This window comes from Arachis stenosperma, chromosome 4 (genome assembly GCF_014773155.1).
Source record: "Arachis stenosperma cultivar V10309 chromosome 4, arast.V10309.gnm1.PFL2, whole genome shotgun sequence".
Taxonomy (NCBI): domain Eukaryota; kingdom Viridiplantae; phylum Streptophyta; class Magnoliopsida; order Fabales; family Fabaceae; genus Arachis; species Arachis stenosperma.
The window spans coordinates 148,103,448-148,119,231 of record NC_080380.1 but is presented as its reverse complement, the minus strand read 5'-3'; the positions used below and the strand labels follow the sequence as shown (position 1 = coordinate 148,119,231).

The 15,784-nt window shown below is 35.1% G+C and overlaps 3 protein-coding genes across 7 annotated transcripts; 1 reads left to right on the top strand and 2 right to left on the bottom strand.

The window, feature by feature from the left end:
• Positions 1 to 1,890: 1,890 nt before the first annotated feature.
• LOC130975917 (uncharacterized) lies at positions 1,891 to 3,645 on the bottom strand. The gene has a single exon (XM_057900634.1). The coding sequence runs from the start codon at positions 3,643 to 3,645 to the stop codon at positions 1,891 to 1,893; it is 1,755 nt and encodes a 584-aa protein (XP_057756617.1).
• A 3,478-nt stretch (positions 3,646 to 7,123) lies between these two features.
• Positions 7,124 to 9,773, top strand: LOC130972911 (F-box/kelch-repeat protein At3g23880-like). Of its 5 annotated transcripts, none has more exons than XM_057897252.1 (3): positions 7,124 to 7,408; positions 7,887 to 9,133; positions 9,408 to 9,773. In XM_057897252.1, the coding sequence occupies exons 2-3, from the start codon at positions 7,909 to 7,911 to the stop codon at positions 9,458 to 9,460; spliced, it is 1,278 nt and encodes a 425-aa protein (XP_057753235.1). In that variant the 5' UTR covers positions 7,124 to 7,408; positions 7,887 to 7,908; the 3' UTR covers positions 9,461 to 9,773. The 5 variants fall into 5 exon arrangements, with proteins under 5 accessions (XP_057753235.1, XP_057753234.1, XP_057753233.1 ...); XM_057897251.1 differs by having other exon boundaries at positions 7,124 to 7,479; XM_057897250.1 differs by having other exon boundaries at positions 7,124 to 7,479; positions 7,882 to 9,133.
• Positions 9,774 to 12,902: 3,129 nt separating this feature from the next.
• Positions 12,903 to 14,348, bottom strand: LOC130975916 (putative disease resistance RPP13-like protein 3). Its single transcript, XM_057900633.1, has one exon. The coding sequence runs from the start codon at positions 14,346 to 14,348 to the stop codon at positions 12,903 to 12,905; it is 1,446 nt and encodes a 481-aa protein (XP_057756616.1).
• Between the last annotated feature and the right edge of the window lie 1,436 nt (positions 14,349 to 15,784).

Below are 15,784 nucleotides of genomic sequence, written 5' to 3'. Positions count from 1 at the left end.
TCCCTTCCTCTTGATCATATCCTTGAGCAACCAATCTTGCTTTGTTTCGGACTATGGATCCATCTTCACCCAGCTTGTTTCTGAAAATCCATTTAGTGCCGGTGACTTTCTTTCCATGTGGACAAGGCACCAATGACCAAACCTGATTTTTCTCAAATTGCAACAATTCCTCCTTCATGGCTAACACCCAAGATGGATCAGCAAGAGCTTCTTGGATGTTTTGAGGTTCAATCTTTGATAAAAGAGCAATGTTGTTGGATTCGGCTCTTTTCAAAGATGACCTTGTTGAAATACTTTTGGAGGGATCACCAATTATGAATTTCTCAGGATAATTTTTCAGAAACCTCCATTCTCTTGGTCTTCTTGGATGGTTTGAGGATTCAGGTTCCTCTTGATCCACAATGACCTCTGCATCAGCATTTTCTGCAGTAACAGGAGATAATTCCAAATTGTCTCCTGCAGAATCAGAATTTTCGTTGCTGGCAGGTGCAGCTTCATGAGAATCAGAATTATTTAGAGCTGGCTCATCGATCTTGGGGAATTCACCTTCAAAACCTGGACTATCATCTATGCAAATACTAGGAACAATGTTAGACTCACAAAATGTGACATGCATGGTTTCCTCAGCAGTTTTGGAGTTCTTGTTGTAAACTCTATAGGCCTTGCTATTCGTGGAATATCCTAGAAAAATGCCTTCATGTGTTTTAGGATCAAATTTTCCTAAATTTTCTTTGATATTCAGAATAAAACACTTGCATCCAAACACATGAAAATAGCTGAGATTGGGAGGATGCCCTTTCCAAAGTTCATATGGTGTTTTCTTTAAAAACTTCCTAACGATAGTTCTATTTAAAACATAGCAAGCTGTATTCACAGCTTCAGCCCACAAGAACTTAGGAATTTCATATTCACATAACATAGCTCTAGCCATTTCTTGTAAACTTCTATTTCTTCTTTCAACAACACCATTTTGTTGAGGGGTTCTTGGACAAGAGAAGTTATGTGATATGCCTTGGTCATCACAAAAAGATTCAAAAAATTGATTTTCAAATTCTTTACCATGATCACTTCTAATTGAAACAATTTTTAAGCCCTTTTCATTTTGAACCTTTTTGCTGAATTTCTCAAAAACTGAAAAGGCTTCATGTTTATGAGCAAGAAAGAACACCCAGCCAAATCTAGTATAGTCATCCACAATTACCATGCCATAACTCTTTCCTCCAAGACTTTGAGTTCTAGTTGGTCCAAACAGATCAAGATGTAACAACTCCAATGGTTTCTTAGTAGAGACATCTTCCTTAGGTTTGAAAGAGGTTTTAATTTGCTTTCCCATTTGACAAGCATCACAAGTGATATCCTTATCAAATTTTATATTAGGAAGACCTCAAACTAAGTTTCTCTTTACAAGTTTAGAGATTTGGAACATGCTAGCATGTCCTAACCTCTTATGCCACATCCATTTTTCAGATTTCATTGAAGAGAAACAAGTTACATTTTGAACTTTTAGATCATCTAGAGTGATACCATACACATTTTCACTTCTTTTGGCAACAAATAGAACAGCCCCTGTTTTCTCATTTATGACATTACAATCAGATTTCCTAAAGGTTACAGCATACCCTAGGTCACATAATTGACTTATGCTCAATAGATTATGCTTTAACCCATCAACTAAGAAGATGCTATCAATGCAAGTTGAAAAATCTTTGCCAACCTTACCAATGGCAATTATTTTACCTTTACCATTATCTCCAAAAGTGACAAATCCTCCATTGTATTTGTTGAGTTTAATGAAGAAAGTATCCCTTCCGGTCATATGCCTTGAACATCCACTATCAAGATACCACATTTCCCTTTTCTTCTTGGATGCAAGGCAAACCTGCATTTTCTTTAGCTAACCTTAGGTATCCAAATCCGTTTGGATCCTTTGATGTGAATTCTTCTTGGTTGCCCAAGAGCATTAAAATCATGAACAACTTTATACAACTTACTATCATTACCAAAAGACCTAAGAAAGATGAAACATTGAGGAGGGTCATGACCATTTCTATTGCACTTGTAACATTGATTTTTGCCCACTGATTTCTGGGGTTTGCTGAAACCTTTTGGTTTGAAAAACTTGGAAGAAGAAGATTCAGATTTTTTAAAGTTTGGTTTGAAAACTGATTTATTTTCCTCTATGAAACCAAGTCCAGATTTTTCAGATCCAAACCTTTGACAAGCAAGTAGTTTGTTCAGATTTTGGGAACCTTGAACAAACTTTGCTAAGTCTTCATTCAAACCTTTTATTTGTTCATTCAGCTTTTTGTTTTCAGAAATCAAATCAGTGGAGGCAATAACTTCATGCTTGAGTTTGAATTTTTCTAATTCAGTTCTCAGGGCAATGTTTTCTTCTTTTAAAAACTTTTCATTATTAGTTTCATTTGCCTTAATCTTTTTCAAAAGAAGATCATTTTCTGTCCTCAAAGCTTTATTTTCTTTCTTACATTTAGCATACTTATCCAAGAGTTTCTTGGAGTTCACAGAAATGTCTTTGATAATGTAGCGCAGTTCATCAATAGATAAGTCAGAGAAATCTACCTCATCTTCATCATCATGATCTGCCATCAGGCATAGTTGAGCTTCTTGATCTGAGCTTTCTGAGCTGGTGTCGTTCTCCAAGTCCTCCCATGTTGCCATCATCACCTTCTTCTTGTCTTTCTTGAATTTTTCGCCTTTCTTAAGTTGAGGGCATTCTGACTTGAAGTGACCAGGCTCCTTGCAGTGATGGCATGTGAGCTTGACTTGATCTTTCTTGGCATCTTTGGATGAAGAGCTTCCTTTGCCTTTATTTTTGTATCTTAGTAGTCTTCTCATTTTTCTAGCAAAGAGCACCATTTCTTCATCTGAGAAACTGTCATCAGATTCTTCTCCTTGGGCTGTCATTCTTGATTTTAGTGCTATACTTTTCTTTTTGTCATCTTTATCTTGAGACATGTGAGTGGTTTCATAAGCCAGCAGCTTGCCTCTCAGCTCATCATAGGTGATTTTGATCAAATCATTCCTTTCAGAGATGGCTGTGCTTTTCACTTCCCATTTCTTAGTAAGACTCCTCAGAATCTTTCTTACCAAGGTTTCTTCAGAGTAGCTTCTTCCCATGGCGTCCAGATTGTTGATGATTATCGAGAACCTTTCAAACATTTGATCGATGCTCTCATCTTCCTTCATACTGAACATTTCATACTCCTTCATCAGCATGTCAATTCTGGTCTCTCTTACTTGCTTAGTGCCTTCATGAGTGAGTCTGAGCTTATCCCAGATTTCTTTCGCTGTTTTACACCTTGACACTTTTCTGAATTCTTCAAAACTGATTGCACAGTGCATCAGGTTGATTGCCTTGGCATTGAGTTCAACCTTCTTCTTTTCTTCATCGGTCCATTCATTGTCCTCCTTTGCCACAACTTCTCCATCTGCATTTTGTTTGGTAGGAACGTCTGGACCATTGAGGATGATCTTCCAGATGTTGTAGTCGATTGATTGCACGAAGATTCTCATTCTCTCTTTCCAGTAAGAGTAGTTGCTGCCATTGAAGTAGGGCGGTCTATTGTTGGACTGCCCTTCAGTGAGAGTGAAAGCCACGATGTTGGGATTCATGTTGTTGGCCATGGATCTTTACTCCAAGCTGTGAAGCTTGCCTTCTTGAGACCAGGCTCTGGATACCAATTGATGGTTCTAGTTGAACTTGAGAAGGGGGGGTTGAATCAAGTTGGTTAAAAACTCTAAGATTTTAAGTTCTGTTTTTGCTGTTGCTTGAGTTGCAGGAGATTATTTGAAATAGTCTCATATGCAGAACATTAAAAGAAGAGAGAAGAAGAGAAAGGGGCCAGCATGTATCCTGGTTCGGATTCCTAGTGCCATGAATCCTACATCCAGTCTCTACCACAAACCAAGGTGGAATTTCACTATAATTCTCAGATTACATTCACCAATACTATTGAATTAATTCCTAATCCAACTAGTATCTACCCCTAAGCTTCATATACCAAAGCTTAGCAACCCCAAAGTGCTATCCCAACTTGGAAGGGGAATCTACACAGATTCAATACTCACCAAGTGCTAACCCAACTTGGCAAGGGGAACTAATCCTAGTTCATTCACCCTAATTACATCTGAAAAACAGTGGCTATTTTGCATCACTTTTACCTTTTCTCTCTTGGCTTTTGATCCTCACATATTTGCCTTTTCTCAAAACAGAAAACAACGCAAGACAGCCATAACAAAAAATCAGACTTAAGCTTGAGTAGAAGAAAGAGATTTCAGCTCTATATTAGAGATGGTGCTCTGAATGTGTGTCTCTCTTCCTTATCCTTAGAAGATGAAATGAAGCTTCATATATATCTTCAGCTAGGCTTCATTGTAGCTTCTTCCTCTTTTCTTTTCCTTGCTGCCCGTTGGAGTGGTCCTTGATGGCATGCAGTCCTTTCTTCATCCTGCTCCACTTCCCCTGCTGTCCGAGGAGCTCCACCACTACCTCTGCTGTCCTTGGTGTTTCTTTCTTCCTTGGCATGTTCCTCTTTTCCATTCTGCTCCATGATCTCTGCCATACGAGGAGCTGCTCCTTGCTTCTGCATATTTGTGTTTTGCTCAACCACCAACAAAATGTTGCTCTGCTATTGTTCTTGGGTTAGTGGGGTGTGCCTTTGTGTCCTTTTTTGCTTTTGCAGAGCTACACTTGTCCTTACATGAATACAGCTGTCCTCATATTACTTTTATCAAATATATGCATAATCATTTAATGTTGCTGAACGGTGTTATGAGGAAATTGTTGGACTTGGTTACTGCACTAAGGAACACTGTGAGCTGCTTTTCTATTTGCTGTGATGGGCTTATGTATCAAGTGCTTGTATATTTGGGCCTGCCACAATAAAGCACACATTAAACAATATTGGGCTTTTAACCCAAACTAATGTTTGTCATCATAATGTAACCCAAAATCAAACTAGGCTCAACAGTTAATGAGTTAGATTTGTTGTTATTCTGTAAGAATACAAGTGAAATAGTTGGTATGGTAAAAGAAGAGGACTTGGAATAGGTGGAAATAATTTCATTCATCATCATTCTTCACATGGTTTATAGCTTAGAATAGGGTTTTCGTTCATTGTTGCGCTTAGGCCTTGGTTATTTCTAAAGAATAGTAGTTTCTTATTTTTGGATCTGTTATTATGTTTTCAATTTATCGTCATCATCGTGATGTACCTATCCATTCTGCTATTCATATTAATCAAATGCAGTTTACCATTGTTCATGTTCATTTTTCGATCTTATGAGAAAGCCCAAGTCGCAATCGGAAGCTGAAAATTATTGCATAAATTTTGTAACTAGATCTAATAGTGATAAGGTGGTTTATGATTAACAATTGATAAGTTTTTTCACCAAGTGCTTTAATATTCTTATTATTTTTAACTCTCTTCTCGATTGAAAATACGAATATATAAGAACTAATAAATCTATGAAGATTTTAATCTTTGCTAAACAATTTGGGTCTTTTAAAATTATCTTTGACTATTCGAATTCAATGGTTTTAAAATAGTTTGAGAGTTTGGATATTTTAATTGCGGTACATTTATGTTATTCGTGTCAGTTTTACAAGGATATATTAACTTTTTCTTTTACTCATCTCGTAGCAATGAGTGAAACTTTTCGTTTCCACTCAATTTTCTCGATGGACAAAATAAAAAATGATTTCTAAAAATATTTATACTTCAATCGGAGATTAATAAAATGTGAATCAATAGTGCTTTATTAAGAGTAGTCCTATTTAATATGATCGCTCATTGCTATTAGAATATATTATTTTTATAATTAGATCATAACATATATTATAATGAGAATATTTGTGAAGTTATGTAATTGTTATTATATATTATTTTTTTATTTTTATATTAAAATTATAATTAATTGTTTATTTTCTTTCATAAATAATGCCATTTTATTAAAAATTGATCTTTTATTCAATTTTGTTTTTCATTAGTTTTTTTTCTGTCATAAGTAATACTATTTGACCGTTTATAAATATGAGAATCCAATTTTTACTAACTTTCATATTCAAACAATTGTATAATGTAATTTCTCTTTTTATTATAATTATTTTATCTTCATATTTATTGATTTCTCTCTTATTATCTTTTGTATTTACAAATATCCCTTTAAAATTAATTATAATTCATTTTTAAATTTTACAAGATTTTGAATGTCATAAATAATAAAAAATAAATAAGGTAAACACTAAACAAGAGTAGCTAAGTCAAATAGGAATAGCTACAATTTATTTTTTGTGGAGAACTATGCAAGCTTGAGACCTTTATTTCATAATCAAAACAGACAGATTAGTAAAAAGATTAGTGTTTAAAATTTTTATACTTATACTTTTGTAGATGTTTGTGAATTGAAAATAATACTGCATACAAGACATTATATATTTTGTTGGATACAAATTTTAATTTATCTCAAAAACTATAGAATTTATAAGTGATAATTATAAATTTATCGTTAAAATATTAACTTAGTTTCTCTGCATTCTGATTTTTCAAGCATATTATATTTAATAGTTTGTGCCTTCATGCTTTTATTATACAAAACTTTTTAATATTTACGTTAATCAAATAAACATTTTATCTCTTAATTATTTCCAATAACATTTCATTAATAGTTGACCTAATTCTCTTCTAAGAGTTACACAAAAAAATTAATTTTTTTTTTCACATTTCCGTCCATGGCACGGCCACTATCCTAGTAGTTAGATATTAGATAATTCAAACTGGTCAAAGTAAAAATTGTCGTAAAAAGGAAGCATGGGTCTGCCTCGTCTCCAATAGAAAAAGAAACAATCTTTATTGGATAGAAACTATCAGGCAAAGACTCTGGCTTTTCTCCTCTGAGAACTACCACAAAAAATAATATTTATGTAAACAAAAGAAATTAACCATGTAGCTCCCAGGAAGACATGTACATCATTTTAGATTGAAAAATGCCATCAATTCAATTTCTTTAATTTAATAATCTAAGATTATACTTTAGCCCACATCTTTAAATATTGATAACTAATTAATGGTCAAAAACAATAATTTCTAATAAGTCTCTAGCATTCTTTTTTTTTTTTGAAAAACTAGAACAACCAGAGGATAACCATGCTTTATAGTTTCAAGACCTGTGGTGATAAGTTCTGAGGAAATGAGGGTGGATTATTGGGAATATCAATTGTAAAGTCAACTACTTTCAATATTTCCACATCGCCTATAGTGGCAATACAGATTCATCAAGATTTCAAGATACACCCAAACTCTTGCACCAAAATCTTTTCTCTAATATAAACCCATTTCTAAAACCATTGTCCGATTGTCATATATATTCAGATGAAGAAAATAAGAAGGTAAGAAGACATACTATGATACTATGATGATGTGAACAATCCAAAGCATGATTAGTTCCATCAGGGCAATAGTAAGTAAACTGAAACTCATCTTTAAGAAGTCATACTGATTAACTCTTTTACTCTCTTTGACCCTCTTTTTCAGTGTTAGAATGTTTTAACTTCTCAATACATTATTGGAAATTAGGTTATTAATTGGGGATTAGGATCATTAAATTAATGGGTCCAGCTAGGTATTTCCATTTGCTATTTCAGACACTTTTATTAACGGAGAATGCATCATTTGATGGCTGAGTATTTTCGTGCATATTTTTTAATTATTTAAGATTATTTTTGGGAATAATAAAGTAGGAGTCATTATTATAAGCCTTTGAATAATTATAGGGTATATTTGATGGTTAACCCTAAAAAAAAAATTTTCAATAGCCAATCCAAAAGTGACCCTTCCCTTCCCTTAGTTTTATATTTTCAAGTCCAGGGATTGAGTGAAGAATTGCTATATGAATTGCGAAAAGCTCAGCAATCCAAGCATGGATAAGAAGAAGAAGCGGAAGCACACAGGGAAAAAAGCAAAGGAGGAATGTACCATGGAGAAGAAGAAGAAGAATCACAAGAGCAAGAACATTCTCGAGATCCTCCCTCTTGAGCTGATTCACAGAATCCTACTGCGGGTGCCGATCAGGCATCTCGCTCGCCTCAGGTGCGTTTCTAAGCTCTGGTGCTCGCTAATTTCTGATCCTGACTTTGCAGAATTTCATTTTCACCACTCTCCCGCTTCCACCAACGCATGCTTCCTCATAAAATACCCCACTAAGGCGCAATTCGTTTACTTAGACGACAATGATGCATCACAAAAAGAGATGTGTCCCCCTTTCAAAAAGAAACCACCTTCTGATTTTGCGGTCTTGGGATCCTGCCGAGGCTTTATTCTCTTGTATCGACACCCACATTTTCTTGTGGTATGGAACCCACTCACTGGATTCAGCAAAAGAATATCCTATTCTCATCTTTCTCCTAGTCATAAGTACCGTGGCATTAAGCTTCCCTACTGTGCGCGTCTGCTTGGATTTGGTTATGATGCATCCCAGGATGATTACTTACTTCTTGTAACTTGGTGCCATTGCGACAGGCAATATCATTTGGATTGCTTGTCCTTGAGAACCAATTCATGGATTAATCTTAATGCTGCCCTCTCCAATCCTTTCCTTGTTTTGGACAGCTATTCTTGTGGGGTGTTCTTGAATGGTGCTATTCATTGGCTGTCTTTCCCTCTTACAGCTTACAAGGATGCTATTCTTATCTTTGATACGAAGGAAAGGACTTTCTCAATGATGTCTGCTCCAGAACAACTGGTAATGAGTTTATGCCTCTTTTCAGGTCTCGCCCTACTAGGAGGCTGCCTAGCCTTGTATTATCACAATCATGGTAGCTGTAACACTGACATATGGGTGATGAAAGAATATAAAGTGCACTCATCTTGGAATCTCTATCAGATCCCTTGCAAGGACTTTCAGCCATTGCTCTTATCCAGTAATGGTGATATTATTGGAAGAGGTTGTACTTCCTATGATAAAGTAGGGTACTTCATATATAATGTTAGAGAAGACCTGCTCTATCGTTTTAGAAATCTTTGTTGTCCGAGTCCCATGAGTGAAACTGCTACTGTATATACAGAGTCTCTCTTGCCATTCCCTAGTGACGTTGAGGATAAGAAGAAGGAAATCGGTATGTAAACTATTCTCCTATGTTTTGCACCAAGCTATTCCTGTTGTTTTCATTGCATTGCGATTAATGAATAAATAATGAGTAATATGCATTATGCATAAAGTTCCACTCAAATGCTACTTTTGTCTATGGATGGTGAAATTTCAATTTATCAATGCTTAGGGAATCATTGATCACTGCGTTGCTTCCTAAAGCCTAGTCTTGTGGTGAGGGGTTTTAAACTTTTAAGTTATTTCTTTTTTCATGTGTAATGCAATGGTGATCTTTTCTGTAGGCCATCAAAATCAGAATGATGTCAAACAAGGAAAGAGAATTAGGAGAGAATGACTGCACAACAGAGACACTTAATTCTGTTGTAAACAAAGTGTAGGATTCTATTTTATTTTCCCTTTGCTTTAAAGTATGATTTCCCTTCCAACAATGAAGGTGAAAAACTGGAACATTTGAAAGTGCAAATAGAGCTTCCTCTAGTTGAATCCAATTTGTTGTTACTTTGTGATTAATGTACAAGTACTAAGCAAGATGCATTATGTATCGTGTTGCATTTAGATGTGACTTTTGACTATCCGTGGTGAAACTTGATTTTTCAAATACCTGAGGAATTATTAATCACTGCCTTGCTTTCTATAGTCCTGTCGTGTGCTGAGGTTTTATGATTTAGCTCTTTTTCATTTCTAAAGCTGTGATCGTTACCATGAAAATCTTGTATATGCTTTGTTATTGTGCTGATTGCTATAGATAAATATACTTTTCTCATTGATAGATAAATATACTTTTCTCATTGATTGTATACTTTCAGTTTCGATGTTAGCTTTGACAACACCATAAATAATTTTTAGCTGATGTGGATCCTTATAATGATAAGCACATCACATCCTTATAAATAATTTTTATCTTAATGTCATACAAGTAATCAATATGTGACTGATAAAATCGTTAGTCAAAAAAATATTGGTAACGAACCAAGAACTAATGTAGAGGCTGAGATGCTTACTTGAAGTAGGTGTTACGAAAAGACAAGTATATAACCTAATTTATAACTGAATAAAAAAAAGAAGAGAAACTGGCGATGAAATTTATCTTTGTAACCATGGATATCAGTAAATTAGTTGGGGAAAGTAAATGCAGGTTTAACAACAGTTTAAGCGAAATTCAACGGCCCCAGTTCATTGGACATGTCGGTAGAGTTTCATAACAAACACTTAGTCAAAGCGAAATGTGTAAAAGTATTACAAATACATTGAATTCTTCTCAAATTCCCCTGTTTTCACAAACAAAATCAACAGACGTCATGCATATCCGTTTAATGTGCTTATGCTTTTGGTGATGACAAAATGCTAAAAGAATCATTCATGCTGGAAAGCTATCAGGATGCATACAACTTGATGCCATGAATACAAGTATAAAGGCATTAACTTGGGAGATGGTGGGATAAAATGTATAAGCATTTTTTTCTTATATGAAATACATCAAACACATTATTATTGAATATTGACCCTCACTCTCCCTGTAGCAAGTAGAAACAAATTTTAGTAGTGTAAATAAAGCTTCCAAGGAGGTGACGCTCCTTGAGTGCTTAATGTACATTTCTTGGCATGTCTGCTTCTTTTGAAACCACAAAATTGTTCTGATGAGCTTGCTATCTAAAAGAGGAAAAAGAGTATTCCTTTTATATGAACTAAGGCGATAAAAAAATAGTGGATACTACAATGAAGATTTTATAATTGTCTCCATGTAAATATACTTCTTTTTTACCATTAGATGATGAATTGCAGGATTTGATGGCTAAACAAACAAATCACACTTTTAAATTTTAACACAAGTATCTTTATGAAAAGATGTTTTTAACATCTTTATTTGAGTAAGTGCGCTAAAAAATACATCACACATAAAACCAAACAAACACCATTATATCCAAGACCCAACCTCACAACATCCAAAATAGAACAGCTCTCCAGTTAACTCTCGCATAGCCCATCTAAGAATATCTCTCTTCAATCCTTCTCATCTGTAACACCTTGGGCTTGTAAGCGACAACACTATTTTGGTGGCATATCCACTATGTGCACTTGCCTTGTCAGCTTCTTTGAAACCACAAAATTGTTCTTGATGAGCTTGCTATCTATTTTCTTCTTCTTCTTCTTCTTCTTCTTCTTCTTCTTCTTCATCATCATCATCAACATCATCATCATATCTTTAAAACCAAAAAGTTGTTCTTGATCAGATTGCTATAAGTCAGTTACTAAGGATTTGTATTTTACATTCTTACATCAACCTACTACACTTTAACTAATATGTAAAAGAAATTATCAATCTAAGACAGATGGATCACACTAGAATAACTAGCAATATTTCAGAATATGCATAATGCAAACTCAAAACAGAACTGAATAAAAATAAAGCAACAATAAATCGTTACAAAAGAATGATATACAACAACTTATTAAAAAATTTCACTTGGTCTTAATCACTATATTGGTGATTGTAATAAAAATACTAAAATGTAACATTTTACCATATTAAAAAACAAATTATGTTTGCTACATCACATCAGAATGTCATAAAGAAGCTATACATATGCTGTATGCTAATTATTTTTTATATGATGGATGAAGCAAGTTAACGGCAGTTTCTTATTTGGTGGTATAGGACATGACAGTAATCATAACTTGGATGAATTTACTTGTTTTATAAACAGCAATATAAGGACGCTTTTCTTGTTAAATCAAAATCAATATCAAGATTCTTGTTGATATAGGCACTAATAATATTTTCTTTAGTAATTAGATAATAGATACAAATAAAGTAACCTTTTGAAACAAAGAGCAAGTCTATCCTAAACAATAAAATGAGAGAAAATGCTTGATTAACCTAATGTGGCAAAAGAAATTTGCAATTAAATGAAAACAGTGAACTAAGCCACGATGTGTGTGTGCGAGAGAGTGAGAGAGGAGGGGAAAAATACCTTCAACTAGACATGCAGCAGACAGACTAATAATAAGGCAGCTGTAGGGAAAAAAGAAGTTGCCCCACTTCCCCTCCTTTTAAGATGAGCTTACAACCATTCTTGGGCTTAACACGTTGGAGGCTATTTCTCAATGCTGGCTTTGGGGCAAAAAGAAGCACATCTTGCAAGTTAGTCAAGGACCACAGTTGCTCTGGAAGCTCATCCAACTCACAATAGCTGATGATTAGGTGTTGGAGAGATGGCATTGCACCTTCCTCTAATATCCATTCTCTGACATCCGCATAATTTTCAAATGAAGAACTTCAAGATTTGGGAAGCTTCCAGCGGCAAGCGAAGAGGGTCCCTACCGTGTGCCACTAGTGAGGTTACTTTCAGAACATGGAGGCTGGTGAGGTCTCCTAGAGTATTCAAGTAACTGTACCGGATGCCAAAATGATTCCGATATGTTCTCTTTATCGTTATCTTGGTAATATTGGAGGGAAATTCATGTGCTTATGGCAATTCCTCAAAGCCCACTAGTTTAAATTTTTCTAGATTTTTTAGGTGATTCCTTGTAATACTTCATGCTCTGTGCATTTACTTTCAAATTTCCGCAGCAAACCCAATTTTCTCAGCTTGGGGAATCTTCCATTAACAATGGAGGACATTGTCAATTCTTCTTCAAGAGTGACAAGTTGGAGAGTTTGGAGATTCGGCAAACAGTCTTCTTTTGACGTGTCTGTTGGAACAGTCTTACTCGTCATCCTTAGCCTCCCTTCAAGATGTCTCAGTTTCTTGAGCCTCCATATTCCATGCGGGAGCTCAAAAAACGTTCCCATCTTCAAATTTTTCAACAATTAGAGTTTCTAGATTCGCAAGGCCGCAAATGAGATCAGGATATGTCTCGAGGAATGCATTTAGTCTCAGGTATCTTAAATGGATGAATGTGCCCAAGTTCTGGGCCGCTGGTGATGATAAACCAAAAGTGGGTTTTCCAAAGTCCAAAATGCGAGCTGAATTGAAACTCATTACATTGATCCACCGGTTTAGATAATATCCATCCCAAAAGCACATTAAAGAATGGATGCGGGAGTGATCACACTGATTAAATGAATCGAAGTCGTTGTCTCGGAGGGACAACCTACAGGATTTGACGTTGCCAAGGGATCTAATGTCTTTCTCCCTGCAGAACTGTATACCTTTTTCAGCTCTACTGTCTGATATGCAAAGATCAAGGAGAAGGTCATGAATCCGGCAGCTTTTGACTCCTCCATCACTCCTTCTTTTTGCCACCATCACCAAGCTGCGATCCACCAACTCATTCAAGTTGTCTTCAGCAATATCTTCTAATTCTGGACCATCTGTTTGTGGTTGTATTAACCCTTCAGCAATCCATAATTGTTTCAATCGTTTCACATTAATTTTATAATTTTCGGGAAACACTCCCAACAGCAGAAAACAAGACTTCAATCTTTGAGGCAAGCTATCATAACTGAGCTTTAACACATTTGATACTCTGCCATCATCCTTGTCAATATACCAAAGGACGTTGCGCATGATTCTCATCCACTCAGCAGTTAGTCTCCTCTTCTTAGCAACAACTCCCGCTAAGGTTACAATAGCAAGTGGTAAACCTCCACATTTTTCGACCATTAATCTACCCATATGTTCTAAAACAGAAGGACACTCTCTTTCCTTAAACACCTTCTTGCAGAATAATTTCCAGCTTTCATCTTTATCTAGCAATGGAGGGTAGTAAGATTTTGATCCTGTATAGTTTGCCACTCCATCATTACGGCTAGTTATCAATATTGCACTGCCATTATTGTTATCCGGAAATAAGCATTCTACCTCATCCCAAACTTCAGGCTCCCATATGTCGTCAAGCACTATCAAATACTTCTCTGACTCTAAGAATTTCCGGACCTTGCTCCTTTGATCATCCTCGCTTATGTCTTCGCCTTTAATGGACTTGGATAACCCACAACCTTTCAGAAGGCTTTGAAGAAGCTCCTTGGCTTTGTAGTCCTTAGAAACAGTAACCCACAGACAACAAGAGAACAACTTCTTCACCTCATTATTGTTGTAAATCTTTTTAGCGAGAGGAGTCTTACCCAAACCACCCATGCCTATTATGGAGATAATATCAACACATGAGTCATTTTCCTTCAACTGCTTAGTTACATCGTTGAAGATATTCACAAAGCCCACCATATCTTCCTCGACTACCTTATCTTGCTTTTGATTATTTGACCCGAGAGCTTCCATTCTATCAAATTCACCTTCATTAATGCAATATTTCTAAATCTTGAATCCATCTAACACTTGATTATTTAGAAAATTGGCATCTCTTGTTATAACAATTCTACTACCAGGACAAAACCAATCACCTCCTCCTGCCAATGAATCCAATTGTTCGGTATTATCATCATCGTCAAGAACCAGAAGGACTCTTTTATTGCAGAGACTTTGTTTTATATCAGAAGATCCTTTTAATGTGCTTCCTAGCTTAGGTTTTTTATGCACACCCATCTCATACAAAAGTGCTACTTGGAGGTTTTCTAGGCCATCAACACCTCTTGATTTTTCAGAGACTTTATGAAGAAAACTCGCAGCTTCAAATTGATGCCGGAACTTGTTAAACAACTCTCCAACAACTGTGGTCTTGTTACCATCTCCATAAATGACCAACATGCAAATGGTATTATGAGATTTGATATTCCAAAGTGATTCCACCGCTTCAAAGTGAGAATCAAAACCAATTGGATGCTTAATATATAGTGGTTCAGGAGGAAGCTTTGAGGAAGCTTTTTCAGACCCCTTCAACAATACTGTTGATAATCTCACTTTCATAGCTGCAAGAAATACCTCTTCAAGATGTACTCATTTTATATAAGGAACTATATACAGACGACAACAATAAATGAAACAAAGTTGCTATAAATGTTCAAAAACTTGTAATGAAGCTGTGAAAATAAAAGCTAACGATATAACATTGAGGTGACTTCATGAACAAAAGGTTACTCACCGATTCACTTTACAGTGTGCTATCTTGTTAGAATATAACCTCTTTTTTAAAAAATAACTGTATTGTAATATGCTATCTTAGTATATATAGATATAGGATGGTAAGCTAGATTTATTACGGATGATAATGGTTACGTAATAGTGAAGATGTAAGGAAGAACGTCGAACTTGGTTTTTGCAAAAAATTTCAAACGATGTTTGCTTTAGAAAACTCCAAACTAACAAAACAGAAATATGCTTCAGTAGAAAAGAAAGTAAAAAGCACCTTGGTCTTATATGTCAAAAGAAAATGTTGTTGATAGTCTAGTCATGGTAATTTGGCATGTAAAGGGCTTCATCTAAATTTTAGTCAAATTAATATTTATAAGGGGTATTGGTTTTGTTATTTAAACAAATTGGGAGCATCAAGTAAATTTAGTTATGCAAATTTTAGATGTTTCGTTGTGCTGATTGATTCTAGAGAAGATAGCAAGAATATAATTGAGAAAGTAAAGTGTGATCTCTCATCATTAATTTTTATAGGTAGGACCAAAAATAAATATGAAAGAGAGTAATAAACAGTTATCGATTACATTTTACACTCTCACTTTTTTTAACAATTGAGAGGATCCATTCTCCAAGAATAAGACTCAATTTGGGTAAACAGTTTAATTAAACTCTTTTGAACAATAAATGAT